This window comes from Neopsephotus bourkii, unplaced genomic scaffold (genome assembly GCF_033783945.1).
Source record: "Neopsephotus bourkii isolate Nb327-2 ecotype Australia unplaced genomic scaffold, CSIRO-AGI_Nbou_v1 NB_1279, whole genome shotgun sequence".
Lineage (NCBI taxonomy): Eukaryota > Metazoa > Chordata > Aves > Psittaciformes > Psittacidae > Neopsephotus > Neopsephotus bourkii.
The window spans coordinates 4,974,558-4,993,105 of NW_026901764.1; the positions used below are offsets into that span (position 1 = coordinate 4,974,558).

At 35.7% G+C, this 18,548-nt stretch overlaps 1 protein-coding gene across 1 annotated transcript in view; it reads right to left on the reverse strand.

The window, feature by feature from the left end:
• Positions 1 to 18,548, reverse strand: part of ATR (ATR serine/threonine kinase) — a 42,018-nt gene that overhangs the window by 18,152 nt on the left and 5,318 nt on the right. Inside the window, exons 6-26 of the mRNA XM_061365270.1 lie at positions 17,234 to 17,428; positions 16,794 to 17,020; positions 16,135 to 16,287; positions 15,776 to 15,974; positions 14,941 to 15,200; positions 14,065 to 14,255; positions 13,855 to 13,955; positions 13,355 to 13,526; positions 12,518 to 12,685; positions 11,408 to 11,602; positions 10,870 to 11,055; positions 10,239 to 10,331; positions 8,592 to 8,722; positions 8,253 to 8,396; positions 6,968 to 7,061; positions 6,093 to 6,218; positions 4,387 to 4,593; positions 4,072 to 4,185; positions 2,977 to 3,092; positions 1,998 to 2,118; positions 936 to 1,073 (exon numbers count right to left, since the gene is read on the reverse strand). Of these exons, the coding sequence (XP_061221254.1) occupies positions 936 to 1,073; positions 1,998 to 2,118; positions 2,977 to 3,092; positions 4,072 to 4,185; positions 4,387 to 4,593; positions 6,093 to 6,218; positions 6,968 to 7,061; positions 8,253 to 8,396; positions 8,592 to 8,722; positions 10,239 to 10,331; positions 10,870 to 11,055; positions 11,408 to 11,602; positions 12,518 to 12,685; positions 13,355 to 13,526; positions 13,855 to 13,955; positions 14,065 to 14,255; positions 14,941 to 15,200; positions 15,776 to 15,974; positions 16,135 to 16,287; positions 16,794 to 17,020; positions 17,234 to 17,428 (3,331 nt within the window). The remainder of the gene's footprint in view (positions 1 to 935; positions 1,074 to 1,997; positions 2,119 to 2,976; positions 3,093 to 4,071; positions 4,186 to 4,386; positions 4,594 to 6,092; positions 6,219 to 6,967; positions 7,062 to 8,252; positions 8,397 to 8,591; positions 8,723 to 10,238; positions 10,332 to 10,869; positions 11,056 to 11,407; positions 11,603 to 12,517; positions 12,686 to 13,354; positions 13,527 to 13,854; positions 13,956 to 14,064; positions 14,256 to 14,940; positions 15,201 to 15,775; positions 15,975 to 16,134; positions 16,288 to 16,793; positions 17,021 to 17,233; positions 17,429 to 18,548) is intronic.

Consider the following 18,548-nt stretch of genomic DNA (forward strand, 5'->3'; position numbering starts at 1 on the left):
GGAAGAAATTGTAAACCAAGCAACAGTATACCGGGAGATAAAGCCTTTGAAAAGCAAACCCTTAGCTTCAGAGTAACCATCACGATTACTGGAATGTTAGGTTTCAAGATGCAATGAATGCTAGTGCACTTCTGCTGCAAATACAATATTTCAAGGTTTGTTAAGAGTCAAGTTATCTACAGGCTATCAGATCACAGATCTATTTTTTGCTTATATTTAAGCAAATAACATACTGAAAGGCCCGCATTCTGTTTAGTTTAGTCAACAGAACATGAGCTAACATAAATAACAAATGCTTATATGGATGTGCTTGTTTCACACAAGAAAAAATATCACACACCTCTACACACCCACAGTGTTTAAATACAGCTATGTTAGCTGTGAAATTTCAAATTAATAGAATATAAGTTACATTTTTTCAGTCTGTTCAACTTCCATTAAAAGCAAAGTGAAAGAAAGCAGACCGGATGATTCTCTTCACTCCTATCTCTGTTTTGCCGCAAAACATCTTTGATTCCTGCACTGCATAAATCTAGTAGCTAAATAGTTTTCCCACTTAAAAACTGAAGAGTATACAAGGGAAAGAAAAGAAATTATGGTTCCGAAATCTTGGAATTATACAAGTTCAATTTAATCCTTTCATGTTACACTCTCTTCTCTTTGTACCACTCCAGCTCTTGATGTTACTGCAGTTACAATTAACTGCGTAATCTCTCGTTCTAGGCCCTACGAAAGAAACAGATGGAAATCCACAGAAAAGCAGTTCAACACAAACTTGTATGAGAATATTTAAAACTCTGCCAGAAAATTTTTATTATTAATACAGGAAAAGAAGTTCAACACGTATACAACTTGTTCATGTAGGTCTACGTGTTGAACAGCTCTTAAGAACAGATCCTTAGGAAGAACATTACCAAGGTCTTAACACATCTCACCTCTTGTTGATCTTCTTGACTGCAGCCCAACAAAACATAGACAAGGATGTGTGGAAGCAGATAAATTGTTACTTTATAATCATTCTTCATCATAATACTGCAGCAATCAAAAACTTTTCGGGCAAGATCGTGTCGCACCTACAGAAAATATTATTTCCAAGAAAAGCATCGTTAGAGAAGTGCAAATGCCCGAATAATTACTAGATTTCTTTTTGCTGACAAACACAAATTTTATTCCATCAAATACTTTTATGATATTTGTCTCTTACAGAAGATTCAGACTTAAAGCTGCAACAGGGATGCCAGATGGCAGCTGCTATTACATGTATCAATTGCTGATACCACAGAAAGACAGGCAAACATAGCTTACATGTTCCACTTTTCCATGTTTCCTACACCACTGGCAATTTGCATTGGCCATAAAAAAAAAAAGCTAAGAGACTAAAAGTCTACTACTGCACTCAGCCTCTCTTCTGCCCCTAAAAGCCTGTAAAAAGTAGGAAGTTACCAAGACATTCAATTCTTCTCTGTCTGGCCTGTAAAGAGGACAGTGCAGCTACCGAGCTATTGTGATTACATTCACTTCTTAAAGTGGTTGATTTAGAAATGAAATTTTCAGAGGATCACATGTTGGAAAGGGGAAAGAAAGAGATAAATACTTTTTATATGCTGGGATTGTGGAGCTATAGGGAAATAAAAGAAACTTATAGGGAAATCAAAGAAATTTGTCAGAGACTCAGAAGGTAAATTCGAGGTTTTCCAGAAGCATTTAATATACCTTTCAAAAGCATTTGCCAGTGCCTTCAGCTGTATAATAGTCTTAGGACAAGGGCAAACTTCCTAAATTTCTGGCGTTGACACTACTTGTGAAACCTAGCCAAGAAGCAATAACTCTGGGAAGGGAACAGGCATGATTACCTTGATGATGCAAGAAGTAGGTATGTGCTTTAACAGGCCTATAGTAAAAAGGCACATTCCCCCATCCACCCCATACAGCAACCAAAATGTAGTCCAAGAATTGTGTTGTACTTAGCAATATAGACAGCAGATTTATTCTCTTACCTTTGTTATAAGATAACCTGCCCAAGTTGCTGACCATTCTGCAAAATTATCACCTAATTTGCTTAAGTAAATTGGCTTCTTCATCTTAGACCAATCTACAGCCTTCTGATAACTCTTGTACCTGTAATTTTTAAATATCCATTTAATAGAGTTTCTTATATAATTAAAAGAGCATACTTAATTATGAATCGCATTACATTTCATATACTGAATATTCAAAAAATCAAAATGAAGTAAATCACTTTCAGTAGTCAGCATCTTTTACTCTAGAGCTTTTTAAAATGAAACATGAAATACAAACCATTTAACATGTTACCAGAATTCAAGTATACTTCAAAGTGCTGTTCAAATCAATTTTAAGCAATGTAGTTTGATAAATATTTGAGTACTATGTTTTTGACAGGAAAAAATTAGAACATTTATGAAAGCCAAGAAACGCCAAGAGGTTTGCTGAATAAAATGGTAAAATTTATCACAGATGAGCATGACTGTCTTCATGAAGAAATAAAAAGAAAATATTGCTCATTATACAAAATTAAGGTGCATACACCATTTGAAATTTTCTTCACATAATTTTTATCAATTCAACAGATGAAAAGTCAAACTGAAACCCAGTGAGCTCATCCTACTTCTGTGAAGGGTAGCAATAATTACTAATGAATTTGAGTGCAAACTCTAATCCTAGTGAGAATTTCCACAGAGAAGAGAAAAGAGAAACAAAAGCTTCAATACACTGTATAAGATGATGTTCTGGGGACAAACAGGCAGATCTGAGCAAAGTATGAGTTGATAATTTTACATGTTTGATTTATACAGAATTACATTCCAGGCAGTGATAATTCAGCTTTACATAGAAAGACTTGATTTGAATTTTGTATATACATATATCACTCTTCACAGAAGAGTAACAATCACAAAACAATTAAAAAAAATGTATTGAAAGCTGTTATGAAAAGAAATTGCTTAAGTTGTCACATACCGTGTATTTAAGTGAGGTTCCAAGATCTCTTGCACATGCTCAGGAAACCTCCTCCAAAGCCTGGAGCCTGGGCAGTCAGTGTTTGTCTCTCTACAGTCATAGACAGACAATAACTCCTGAAAAGGCATGGTTTACATGACCAAGTTAGCACTGAAAATATTTCATGGCCACAGTAGCAACAAAAAATGGTGTGTATATATAGAAATAATGAGACAGAATTACAGAATGCTTAAATCAAATTATAACTGCAAAACATTCATCCAATATTGTTAATCCCCTATTCCTGTGCAGTGCTGATTTCAGTTAACTACTGATCCTCCAGACTCTCAAGGTGGTGTTTGGACCACATCAGCTTGTACTCTGTACATCTGCCAGTGAGCCAGGAGTAGAAGTTAGTCTGATTGCTTATTGTGCATAACCTAATGAAATCTTATTATTCCACTGACTACATGGAGCCACTTATTTTTTCCTCGAGCAAATAATTACCCTGAAGTTTTCACAAAGCTATTAAACAACAAAACCCCTTGAAAAGTAAAAAAAAACAAACCAGATCAGAAACAAACAAACAAAAAAACACCCAAAAAAACCCAACCACCAAATAAGCTTGGAGTTGGCAAACCAGCATAAAAGACTAGATTCTGAAAATAAGGGTAGGCCGTCTTTCAGTTCCTTCTTAAAAGTGTAAGAAGAAACCCTACTGTGTGTAAAAGTGTAAGCAGAATACCCACTGCTTTTCATCTCTTCCTATGGAACCTGCACCATTTTTAAGTCAGTCTCAGGATTACTCCTTGAATTACTGTGTCTGGACTCTTAGTTACATCTGAAACATCAGATCTCTCCATCAGTATCACGACACAAAAGCAAACAAATACTTTATTTGACAGCTCCCGAGAATTCTAAGTAAGCACTGAGGCATTTAAAAACCAAGAAATCAGAATCCCAAATAACATTTTACCTTGTTTACCTGCATAGGATGAAGTTTGAAATACTTAAACATGTACTCCAAAATGTACATTTATATTGTGTAATTTTGAGTTCAGTGTGATAGGAAATAATTTGTGAAGAAAAAAAATAGGATCTAACCACCTATCTTACCTGAATTGCATATGCTGCAGAATCCTGAGCACGGACATTATCAGCATAAGCTAGGAATGCTCTGGTCAGTTCCATTAATAATCCATAGGCAAAATTTGGATCCTCCACACCAGCCTCAATTGCAAACAGAACACCAGTTTTATTAAAACAGAGTACTTTTTATCTTTACTCTCTAAACAGTCACTGACTCTAAACTGGTTTAGATGAGAAAGTAAGTATAGATTTTCAAAGCATCTAATGACGAGCTTCCCTACTTTTAAGTACTTTAAAAACACTCCTTAATGCAAAGGCAAACACTACAGTAACTCTTCTTACCACAAATGTAAAATCTTTTCCTTGAGTTTCACTTGCTGAAAAATCGAGCCTCCCGGGATCTATGGCTCCCAGTTCACCTAAACATTCTCCACAAAGTAGTCGGGCTTGAGAATTTGCATCCTGACAGCCAATCAGAAGTACAGTTACCAACTGGGAGATGACTGGCTCCACAGTTTCACTGTCTGTTACATACTTGATCAATTTTTCCTACAAAGTTGAAAAATAAAGATGAGTTATTCTACAACAACATTTATGGTAAACAATCTCATTTTTTCATTTTTAACTCACTGTTACTTCCTATTTCATTTATCCCCAACTTTAGGTTATTGATTCAAATATCACCATTTTGTAACTAAAGCCCAATTGCACTGAATTGCTTGTTACCCTAAGGAGGACAAAAAAATTAGGGTTTGGGTCCTCAACTAGTAATGCTGTCACAACCAATACTGTATTTCATTATCATACACCACATTACTAACTTCATTTTTTCTCCTTGTCTTATAAATAAACTCTTTTTTTCTGTATTATCCTTTTCACTTTTTCTGTCCCTTCTCTTCACGTGTTCCAATACTTCCTCCAACTTCTTTTCATGCCGCTGTTATCATACATTCTGGTTTTGCTGCCACTTGTATCCTTATTATTTCACATCTGTTGGCCATTTCTTCACTCTCAAGCCTACAAAGCCCAGGGTTTCCAGGCCTGTAATCAAGGCCAATCATTTTAAATGGATGTCTTGAATTTTTCACTTTGGCCCAGTTTTTATAACCCAGTTCCACATTTAGTCCAAATTCAGAAAAAAAAAGAATAAATAATGTGAAGACCTTTACTATTGTTATTCTTTAACTGAAAACACAGCCAACATAAGAGAACAAATAGTTTCCTAAACTGTGGAACTAGTTCAGTTTTGTTTCCCTCAAATATTTTGCTAGACTTCTAACCAAGCAAGACACAGCAAGATTTTGCTGGCATGAGCTCCAAGAATTACTGACTGGCCCGGAATATACACAGTAATTGTTTGCTCTTGTAGATACAATATTTTTTAGATTTCTGACTGAAGCATGTCCCACAATCTTATATCTAGTAAAGGAACAGATTTATTACTATATTTTTAATAGGTCACATACACCCCTCTGGGATAACAATCTCAGAGACTTGTAAAGCAATGTCTTCAACTCCAATGTGGCTATAAAGGTCATTTGAATATGATAAATGGATTCAAATTTTTTAGGGTGGGATGCAAAGAAGGAAGGAAAAAAAGGAAAAAAAAAAGTGAGATGATCATACACATCTTAATGCATTCAGATATTATACCCCCCCACAAAAACATGCCCATTTTAATGTATTAGTCTCCTGATGCAAAATCCATACATGTTCTAACAGAGAACAAGCACACAGTGGATTGCTGAAACGGGCTTCCTAGATACACCTTTCCTCAGAGTTGAAAAAAAAAAAAAAAAGATAAGAAACATACCACTAGTGTTGCTGAATCAGCATCACACAGATTTGGAGGAAAAAAAAAAAAGTCCTCTTACACAGAGACATGGTGAACAGAATCCCTTCTCCTCTTATATTAAGAAAAAGTTAGCTTAATAATTTCAGAACAACACAGTTCATGTAAACAGCCAGTAACAGTAAGGAGTTCTAGACTGTTGGTCCAGAGGCAACTTGGATTTATTTTCAATTCCTCTGAAGAAGGTCTTCTATACCTGATTTCTATATAATGTTTCTTTCAGGCTAGTAAGCGCATGAATACGAACATCCACATTCTCATGCTGAATAGCTCTCATAGACAGCTGCAATGTTGTCTGCAAGTCGGTGCTTTTAGAGGATTCCTGAACAAGACATGACATAAGAAGTTCAAGTGAAGCGTAACAAGAAAAGGGTTAAGCAGCACCTCAAAAAACACAAGTGAGAACACATACAAATTTTTTCTTTTCTATGATCCTTCTGCCTATGTCTGTTTACCACTGCTTTGCTGCCTGCTTTTTTAAACATTTTCCTCAGAAAGCTTCTGTATTTATACTCTTACGTAAATATTATGGTGTAAGTAAAAATTATTAAATCAGAGGAATATGCTTGGCTTTCAGTACCTCATTATTTAAAAAAACAAATTTATTTTTACTTTTGTTACTTCATTCTCACTAAAAAATTGCTACTTTGCATCTATTTATCTAACAATTATGAAGGCAAGCAAAGGAAATGGACCATGTCCTAAGAACAAAGTTTCTTATCTTTGAAGAGAATAAAGAATAGGCATCCAATTAAAAGTAGCTTTCTTGTAAAAAATCCCTGCCATGACTAATACTGCTAGCTTTTATTCTTATCATCTCTTTAGTCTCAAAAAGACGACAAGTCTGTGTTCAGGAGATGCTACAGAAGCAAGCATGTTAAACATGAACATATTTCTCTCATAAAGAGTAATTAGAGTCTGCTTTCAAGTATTCCTGCAATACTCAAATTCTGTTTTGTGGTAGCCACTAAACAGATATTTCAGCCTAACAATAAAACTCACATGTTTTCCTCACTTGCCATGAAACCACTTCATGCATTAAAAATAAACAAATCAATACAGAAGCTGTACCTTTCTGTATTCCTGAAGGACAACCTGAATTTCTTTTAGTTCTGGAAGGTCAGGCAGAAAATATATTTCATGTAAGAAGTCTCGCACTGCGTCCCTAATAGATAGAAAAAAAGTATTGCAAGGAACACCATGATGTTGGATCTGGAAAATCTTTAAAATCCATCAAAAGAAAGCAATGAAATCTAATGACTAAAAGATCAAAAGCTCCAAAAACAGAAAAAAAAGAAAATTGCATTAATATCTTTTATCTAAGTAAGTATATGCATTAAACAACTTCTTTTGTTACTGAACTAAGCCATAGATATTTTTGCTCTGATATCTTAAATTACTTTCTCTTTTAAAGACAGTTATTTCCAAATCTTTCAAAGTTGCCATTCATCTCTACCAGGATTGGCCAAAAAGTATGAGAATAATCCCATTTGATGTGAATCCAGTTAAAATTTTCCTTATAGCAAAACACACAACCAAGAAACTAATTTTCTGCATTCCTTATATGAAGGAATCTCTTTCAATATTTCTGCTATGGGCTTCTACAAGAGAAGTATTTTTCATATTGTTACTTTTTATTTTGAATACTGTTGGTATGATACAGTGCAAGAAAAATAAAAACCCGACAGAAGACTGAAATATCACCATTCCTAAATATCATAATTTTAATCTACAAAACATAAGATTAAAAAGAATTAACACTCAGTATGGTCTTCAAAAAGGTCAAGTCACAAAATAAGTCTTTTGTATTAGACTTTCATTTTACTTTCAGTTCATGTGACTACTTTTGAAGAGGATGTATGAAACCTGACTCAATATTAAACTCCGTGCACTTCATAATTACAGTTCTAATTATTGAAGGAAACAAATAAATAATTCATTTCTTCCCTTTTTTCTAACTCTATACATGTTTCTCTAGTTTAGAGCAAGTATTAGCAATCACTCTTATTCTGACAAGTGTGCCCTACATAGGGAGGGAAGTACTTTTCCATACCAGCAGAAAAGACATGGAATCGGTAAACCTGGCAGGGGTGAGGGTCTGAATGGGTTGTAACTTTTCCATAGTGTCAAATGTTTTTGTAATGACAATATAAAAGCATCTTTTCAGATGAGCCTATCACTTGTCAAATTCCAAAATCTCGTTGCAATTTAGAGGAGTGGGAACTTAATAGAACAACATACTATTTTGCAGAGAAACAAGTTTTCTCATCTCAGTGCCGGACAACTTTAAGTTACGGTTATCCTCATTTCTATTACAGGATTTAATCCATGTATCTGAAAACATTTTGTACCGTACCTGTTCTCAACTATGAGAAAGTAGAATATTGCTGTAGTTTCCTTTGGCTGGATATGTATAAGGGGCAATAACACTACTATCACATGACTAAGCAAAGACCCAAGATATGAATGGTCCAGACTTCGAACGAAACAATCCCAGGCTCTAAACAAGCAAAGACAACAAAGCAACAATTATCAATAAAACTCCTCTGCAGAAAGACTTTTCAGGTGAGCCATGAGAAGCATTTTATGTTATTTCAGCTCTGGGGCTTAGATTATTGCCTAAACCAAAGCAAAACAGTATATTCAAGGACAGAAATAACAGGTTTGTCACTACATAGGTACACTATCAGTTCACCTGCAACATAGTTCTGGAAAGTCATCCTTGTATCTTAGAGCTGTTCTCAGTGTAGTCATCATCTTCACTCTTACTGAACTGATGTGTTTGGGACCCATGAGCTTCATTAAAGACCTAAGACTGTTTAAAGCCTAAACAGCGAAAAGTCATTTTAGTGTATTAAATACTCAGTAAAACATACACAAGCCATATTTTCTAATAAAACCAGGCTACCCTAGCTTAAGAAATTGTACCTTACAAGACATCAAATTTGGTTTGATGCTTCAATAAAGAATTTTGGATTAGAGCAAAAGAGTATGAAAAGCAATCTGTAATCAAAGTATTATAACAGAAGTCAATCCATTGGCAGACTGATGAAGGAAAACTGCTGACACCAAGGCAGTTAATGGGATAGAAGTCTGCTATAAAATGTGATATGTGATAATATGTGAAAACTATATGCTCAAAGTTTTAGAAGCTGAAAAGAGCAGGTTTTGGAAATAGAGAAAGCAAACAAATTTGCATTTACAAAAAAAAAAAAAACAAAACAAACAACAAAGAACAAAAAGATCAAAACCCCCCCAAACAAACAAACAAAAAACCAACAAACAAAACCAAACCCCAAACCAAACAAATCAACAGAACACCAGTTCTGACAGAAGTGATTGGTAAGATTCAGGGAATGAGTAATGCTTAGTTGTCAACAGGCTGATGAAAGAAGATAAACACCGAGATGCAAGAAACACAGGACATATTTCAGTCACAGTAACACTATGCCAAACCAGGTAGTACAACATCCAGCATGACAGATCAGTAACACAGGAAGAAACCTGAGCTTGAATAAAGGTCATGGAATGGGGAACTCACCAAGAACAACAGACAAAACAAGAAAAGATAGAAACAATAGCAAGTGCAGCTATAAATTCTAGACAAAGAAAATTCAGAACGTGTGAAGATACATAGCAATGAAAATGAGAACATCTCAACATGAATATTCAAGAAGCAAAAAGCTTGAAAGAATACCATGGAAAAAGCAGTTCATTAAAGCAAAGGTTATATACATGCTAGCACTGATTTCCTTACAGAAGTCACCTGCATGACATCTGTGGGGTGGCTAAAACTTAGTGCTTAGAAACACTGCCTCAGCAGAGCAGAAATTTCAGACTTTGTCTCAAGTTACAAGCTCCAATTTCTCTGCATGCTCTCTACTGTAAAGCTGAAGGGAGCTATTCTGTGAGAAGCAGCAGCAATAAAGCCCAGTTTCTCTTGGATTTGCATGTTGTTTTCTTTAGCTTAGCCTTTTGGTGTTCTTATAATCTTGTTTCCTGCAGTGGCTTTAGTATTCTCCCATATTGCCTCATCCTTCACTTTGCTCCTTTCACACACACAAAAACTCATATACTTGGATTCCTCCTCTATAATTACTGGCTGACTGACTTGTGACATATACTACGTCGACAAATATGTACACTAGCTAAACATTAAAGAAACCAATCATAAACTTTCAAGCTTACACAGAAGTCCTACCCACACTAAGACCAGTTCTCCAGAATCATGTCAGAACATTAGGATCTTTGAAGACTTCAATGACACTTGCACAACTAAGTCTGGAATATTAAAATATCTCTACTTATCTTTGTTTTAATGTTCAAAATTAAGTTTACGCACCATTTTCTTATCCTCAATGCCAACACTGGAACTCAATAACTGCATGTTAAAAAAAGCCAAGATACCAAGCAATTTAGGTTGTAGATAATCAGCCTGTGGAGGTAGGAAAAAAAATAAGTAAAAAAAGTAAAAAAAACCCCACACAACAAACCAAACCAAACCCAAATCATCTTACTATTAACAGAATCCTAAACTTAAGAAATTATAAAGCAAATATGAGCTACTAATTCTGAAAGAAAAATTAGAACAATCCCAAATATCTGTGTCGCTGCCCATGGCAGGGGGGTTGGAACTTGATGATCTTAAGGTCCTTTCCAACCCTAACTATTCTATGATTCTATGTGCACTGCTCCTTAAGAGATTGCAGGGTTAATAGAAGACATCCCTATCAAACTGTGGGATTTTCTATTTTGGAAGTATTTGGGAGGTGTGTGGTGTTTGTTTGGTGGCTTTATTGCTTCGGGGTTTTTATGTATACTATTACAGGAACACTCAATATGAAATGCCAACCTTTGGTCCACTTTGCTTCCCTCAAGTAAGTGACGTTCAGAGATCCTAAAATTGTTTTCACTCTCAGACTGGAGAAAAAGTTACTGAAGAAAACTGAACATGACTATTTTCATGTCCTTACCATTTGTTCAGCTGATGTTATTTCTCTAGGTCCCTGATAGGGATCATCATGAGATGCAAATGAAGCCAGTATTGACAAACCATTGAAAACCTGTTGATAGTGTTCTCCTATACGCAGCAATAATTCATTATGCAGCCCCTGGTAGTCCTGCCTCAGCAAGCTGCCCAGTTCTATCTCAGTCTCATTCTGTAATCAAATAGTAAACAGAAACCAAGCCTTAGTCACATCAGAATGCAATAGCACACAGAGAGAGAAGACATTGGACTCTGGCTGATTTATCTCTGAAAACAAAGAAAAAGCTTCCAATCAGCTCACTGTCAGAAAAACCAAGTTTTTAAAGTTTTTAAGTTTGTGAAATATCTTAAAACAGTTCCTCGGAACCAATAGAACAGATTATAAAAGACAAGAACAAAACTTCTGCATATACAACTTCCCAACCTATGCTTGGCAATACCTTAACTTAAATAAAGCAGAAGGCCTAATGTTCATTAACTGTTGCTCCTAACCTGCATGTGTAACAGACCAATTACCAATTTACCTTGAGGTAATGAAGCGCCCGCTCAAGCTCATCCTTGGAGCAGGAACAGACCAAATGAGAGAAGATATACTTGAAGTTGTTGATTAAAATCTCTCTTCGGTTTACATTCAGCTGTTTTGCTATGGTTCGAATAAGTGCGGAGGCTGCAGGACTAGCCTTGGCTGCAAGGTCGGGAAGCAAACCTTGGAGGGTCCGCTGGTAAATTAAGGAACACCACTTAATGATAAAAAAACAAATAACCCCCCCCCAAAAAAAACCCCAGAGTTTGGCTTTGTTCCATTTGTGTCAGTAAAACAACACTCATCTCCAGCTCTACATATAATCACAGACATGCATAAAGAACTTCAAAATGGAAATACCCAGTAAAAACACCGATAAACCAAAACAAATTACTTAAGGATGTGCTCCATCTAATCAATACTGAAAAATATGCAAAGAAAAAGTGAGATAGCACTTTTGCATTTATCCAGATTCTCTATAAAAGCAGAAAAAAGAAAAACAAACAAAAAAACCCACCAACCCCAAGCCCCCCCAAACAAATCTAAAAACTAAAACTAAACATAAAAGAAACAAAAATAAACAACACCCCCACACAACAACACTCCTCCAACCTGCCAGTCAACTGGAACAGTTTACTTAATGACTGCGCATTTCCCATCTACCAACAATCAAAACGTGAGTATGAAGCTACTTTTGCTTCAAGTAAAACAGTTCTCTAACCAGATTAAGAAGAGATCTATCCACAGAAGAACAGCTTCCTTCATTTGAAACAAAGAGGCAGGCACCATACAAAAACTGTACCATATAGAGAATCCCTCCAAGTGCACTAAGTCGTTAATACATATTCAATGAGTACTCTAGACATTGGTCCATCATCTGTCACACTTGAACTAGCACTGTAGCCATCCCTGTAATTCCCTGTCAAAATTGTTCCTCTGTATTTGAGTACCCAGCTGCAGCAATCCCAAAGTACCCTGTATTACAACAAACAATAGCAACTAGAGTAAAAACATCAGATTTCTGACAATCACAGCAGAATTCGGGACTAAAAGAGAAGTCCACAAGAGACCATACATGCAAATCAACAGTGAAAACAAGTGAACAACTTACTGAAAGAAAGCGATTTAGATCTGGAAAATCAAATACACTTGCAATCTCAGATAACATGTCCAGAGCTATTTCTCTCTGGTGGGCAGCTGTTTGCTTCTGTAGCTCATTACCCTGGCATGGAGCACTCAATGCTGCCATCTGGCTGGAGTGCAGCGATTCCACTAGAAACTAAGCATAAGGAAATTTGTATTTAGTATTATTTCCCCCTTGCTTGCTCTCCCTAAAAATAAACACAAGAGTTTTGCTCCTCCTTCTATGCATCTGTTATTATTACTCATTTATTGCGCATAGATTTATTAGTATTACTTTGCAATAGAACTGGATTATCATCCACTTAATACCTGCATTGAATTTTGCAACCTGGGATTCAGACACTGCATTGAAAAAATATTCAAAATTAGAAAAGTCTGCTTTTGATAATTTTCTTACAAACAGAACTTCTGTTTTTAGGTAGTGGGTATAACAAAAGAATAAATCAACCATGTCAGTATTATGCTCATAAAACATTGACTTCAATCCCAATTTTAAATCATAACCTCTTTTGGCTATGGTACCACACAATGAAAGAAACTATAAACTATATAGTGCCTTTATTTCAGAAGGACACTAAGTAGGGGAAAGAAAAAAAATGCAACACTGTTGAGGGGAGAAGATCATAACAAAGTTAAAAATTTCCCATTTCTTCCCAAATGTTTGTGGGTTTGGTTTTTTTTATCACCTTGTCCTACAAGATTTCACTTTGTAAAATACTGCAGTTTTTACTTTTAACACCATTTTCAAAAGACAAAAAGAACCTAAACATATGCCTTTCTAAACCACCAACTCTTTTCTTTTTACCTGACATATAGGTTTCTTGTACTGACTGAAAAAAGCTTGCAATTTTACAGACTTTGTGGCTGCCAGGGATCGAATCTCTGTGTATGCTGCTCCAGCCACAGAAGCTGACTTTGACAACAAACAGTGTAACAAATGCAAGAGGGCAAACGGTACCAAATCTCCTCTTGATGCCCTTACAAAGTAAACAGAAGAAAAACAATTAATAAGGAAAAAGAATCACTGCATTACTAAAATTAGTTCAGAATATACAACTATTCTAATGCAAAGTGACTTATTTTATTTGCATATCTTATCTGTACTTCCTATGACAGGGAAGAAGAATGTTGTTCCATATAAATAAACAGCTTAGGACAGTTGAAAAGGACTCTGAATAAAAGCTGACTTTGAAATAAGTAATTTAATCTTTCATTTACACTTGACAGAAGTTACTTTGCATCTGGCACTTTGCATTTTTACAATCTGGCATGGCTTTGCAATTTTCAAGATATTATACAAAATACCTTCCAATATCTCCTGTTGTGAGAATCAAGGTATCTTTAAGCTCATTATTTCTTGATATTTTGGCATTTGTATAGGCTTCTTTCATTCTTGAAACAAACAGCTGGAACACACAAACGCCAAACCAAAACAAATAAATTTAGGGCATGACATTGGTGAAATAAAACACATAGTAAGTTAGCAAAAACAACAACAAAAAGAAAAAAATTCACCTCTTTTATGAACCCTTCTTCAGAATCCAAGGATTCTAGTATGTTCTTTATGCAGCCACTGAAAGCCAGTCTTACATCTTTGTCTGGATCTTCCATTAGATTTAATAAAGACCCAACAAGAACTTTCACACTGGACTCATCAGTGTTAAAATCCAGATGCTTACAAAGATGAGGTATGTTTTCTATAAATGCTAGTAGATGGGAAAAAATCTTTTTAATGCTTAAAATTTTTTTTTGTTATTGATTCACAAAACAGTAATGCATGTAAGCCATAAAGCACCCTGTATTTTTTTTTCAAAAGAGTAAATATTGTCAAACCAGACAAGATATTTAAAATTCAGATTTCATCAAGCATTATACATTTCTATATATGCACACAGACCAAAATTAAGCCAAGGTAGTTTAAAAATAATATCAATGACTGCATCAAACCTTAGCAGTGATATCATAGAATCATAGAATAGTTAGGGTTGGAAAGGACTTTAAGATCATCAAGTTCCAACCCCCCTGCCATGGGCAGGGACACCTCGCTCTAAATCATATTACCCAAGGCCTCGTCCAACCTAGCCTTGAACACTGCCAGGGATGAAGCATTCATAACCTCCCTAGACAACCTATTCCAGTGCCTCACTACCCTAACAGGAAAGAATTTCCTCCTTATATCCAATCTAAACTTCCCCTGTTTAAGTTTTAACCCATTACCCCTTGTCCTACCACTACAGTCCCTAATGAAGAGTCCACCCCCAGCATCCCCATATGCCCCTGAAACAGAACATTTCAAGCACCACTACACAGAAAAAAAGGAATAGAGAAAAGTACAGAAGTAGTGACTTAGTACCACATGCAGAAGTGCAAAATGTTAATAAAGGTACATACCTAGCTTTACTGAACTGGATACTTTGTTCTCAAGGAGAGTAAGAAATGGCTTGAAAACACTGGCTTGCACAGAACAAGTCTTTCCATGAGCAGAACTCACAGAAAGACTGCTACATAAAATATCATAAGTAACCTGCTTTATAGCAGAGTCTACTGAGGAAGGTTGTACACTGAATGTACCAGAAAGAAAGCAAGACAATTCCCCAACTACAGCAGCACAAGCCTCCTTGACTACTTCAGACTCATCTTTAATTTGATTTCTGAAAAGGAAACAAAAATGAACCTATTTTAATAGATCATTTACACAGAAATTTGTATCTCTACATTGTCTGAATTCTCTGACTATACTGTATTATCAGGACAATTTAAAGACCTGTCCACTAAATTATATTTTTCCTTATCAGATTACCTTCAAGTTCTATTAAATATCTGAAGTTGCACTGGGCACAGTGAGTCCTGCATGTTATAAAGAAACTGAAGACAAGTCACAATATGACGGAAGACACCAAAGCATATACACAAAAGGCAGAGAAATTTGAAAGGTTTTAAGAAACATATCTACAAATATCACATACATTTAACTAACAAGATACCTCCTTTCCTGTCCTTAATTTAAATTGGGATCTTCAAGTAATGAAGTAACTTGTATGCTGACAAGGTAAGCAAACACGATTCTATCATACAGACACCATCACACCTATCTTGTTGATATCTTATGATTTCCGAAATTGATATCTAGCAAATTCTGGATGAAATAAACATTTGTATGCTTATACTACATTTCTCATTTTTCTGCTTCTCACATGAAGATGCAAAAATCAGCATTAATACATACAAAAGAGCTTTAGGAATCATACTGGAGGATTGCACACTTGGTAGATGAAGCAGGAGAGAGAATCCTTTAACACAAGTAGCCCGAATTACTTCATGGGGACTTTGTAATGCCCAGTGATAAATGGATTTTCTCCAATCCAGCCAAATACTTCTTGGGAAGAGAGACAGAAGGAACACACAATGTGACTGAGTTTTGGGTGCTAAAGAGAAAAAAACAAAACAAAAAATTCAAAATAAACATAATTACTTGATTTTAACTTTAAATACCATCAATCATCTTATGAGGGTGAAGAAAAGATTATCTCTCTGGAATGACTGTTCTAAAGGAAAACTAGGGTTTACATACTTAAATATACTTACAGAAACTCTGTGCAGTTTTTTGACTCAAAACTAGAGGATCAAACCCAAAAGTAGATGGTTTAAAAGAACAATCATCAGGATGGTTGTAAATCCAGGGCAGAGACAGCAACCCACATAAATTATCAAGAATCTGATCACTCAGTGGAATTTTCACTACAGGAGGAATAAAAAACATGGTACTTACACAGCTCTGCATAGTTCATAAAAGAGATGCCCATTTTATGTTCTTAATTTGTTACAAAATGTTTTGGGTTTGGTTTTTTTTTTTCTATCAACAAAAGTTACTATTTCTATTCCCACATGTTAATATCCTACATTTTACACATACAATAATAAATGACGCTAAAATGTTATAAATGAATGCTAAAAGTTTGTTTCTTTCTTACACATATTCCTTATCCCCATGACGTCTCTTGTTCAGGCCAGGATCAACAGAAGAACAAAGACTAGTAAATCATGTTCAAAAGGGAATGCAAGGGAAGCTTATAAATGGGGGATAAACGTGTTTTTTTATTATTCGATTAATTTTGTACTGGGATTGGAGTTCTAGCAAAAAATCTAGAATTTTGGTACCTGTACTACAAACAGACCAATTTAGTCAAATGCTTTTCTAATTCACAAATCCAATAGAAGACATCGTAGTTTAAAGGATTTCTCACCTTGTGCATATAGCAAAGCATCAAAGATTTTCACTATTCTGTCAATCACTTGTTCTAGGTTAGCAACCTGCATAGCAGCATCTAACAGATTTCTGCAGACTTTCACTACTTTTGTGATAAAATCAGAGGAAATCCATGTGAACTGAATATTCTTCACCGAATCTGAGGAGCTCTGAGTATTCTTACATTTGTCAGAGTTACACGGATGAGTAACTTTATGGTCTACACTGTTAAAAACGGAAATCATATGATCAGTGCAAGAGACTATAAACATTTAATGTTGTATTGTTTGTAAGCAAAGTTACTATTAAAATGTATTTCAAAACATACAGGACTTATCGAATACTTGTCCTGAGAGATATGCCAGCATTAATCTACACAAGTCATAACAACAGTTACAAGAAACTATTGGTCTCATGGTTTCATCTTGGTACATTTACCTGGTAGAATTTGTGGGGGGAGAACAATGAACTATGCACAAAGCAGCTAGTCGCAGAATTATAGCAATTCCTTCTACAGTCTGAAGAATATCTGCTGTCAGAGTTTCCTTCTCAAGGATAAATATTAAGGATGCAGCTTTCTTCATGACAGCATTCCATAGAGTGCTCTTCAATCTCATGTTTACAGGACTAAGTCTGCAATTTGACCATATGAATTATTTTCCAACACTTTTTTTTTCCCCCCACATAAAAGATACATTATCATAGCAAACCCAGAGGTAATCTATTTTGGATACAGGATTAAGAAAATACCAAACAAAGCTTTAGCTTAAATGTGCTCTTTGGGAGAACAAGATATTAACTCTAAATTAAAGTATGATGCAAATCAGACTTAACTGAAAGACTACAAAGATATAACTCTACATTGCTTGGAAGATCATGGTGAACAGGGTTGTTTCCGATGACTATAAATAGGCAAACATTGCAGTCATTTCCAGAAAGGCAAAAAAAGAGGATCCAAGGAACTACAGGCCTGCCAGACTAACTTCAGACCCTAGGAAGGTTATGAAAACAAGTCTTACTTGAACACATTTCTAGCCACATGAGGAAGAAGAAGGTGACTGGGCACAGCCAGAATATATTTACCAAGGCAAACCATGCTACACTAACTTCATTTCTTTCTACAAAGACACAGGTAGAGAGAAGGAGATAGAAGGACAGACAGGTGGATAGGAGAGCTTAGTTGGAGGACCTTAACTGGCTGGAAATCAAGGCTGGCAAGAACCTCATGAAGGCCAACAGAGAAACATGACAAGTCCTGCAACTGGCTCAATAAGACCCTGTGCAACAGAACAGGTTAACCTGGCTAGCAAATGGTTTTAGAGAAAATTACCTGGTGGACTTCTGGAATAGCTGAATATAAGAACAGTGTGACCTTGTTTAGAGAATGTCAACTATATACTGGGCTGAATGCTGACCATGAGCCCACACCTGGAGTACAGCATGCCAGAACCACTTTTGAGTGCTCAGATACAACAAATAAATCAACACACTGGAGTAAGTCCAAGATAATCAGAGAGCTGAAGTACAAGCAGAGGCTGAGAGACCTGGCTTTGTCCATCTGAGAACAACCTGACTTAACTAAACCTGCCTTAAGCACATTTACTGCACCAGCACAGCCACAGACACAGTTCTGTATGTATTCTCTCAGCTGTTCTTAGTGGGTAAAAATTAAAGTAACTTGAAGTGAACACATAAAAAAAAAAAAACATTCTCATCAGTGGAAGGCTGACTTAAAAATAATCTGTAGATTCTG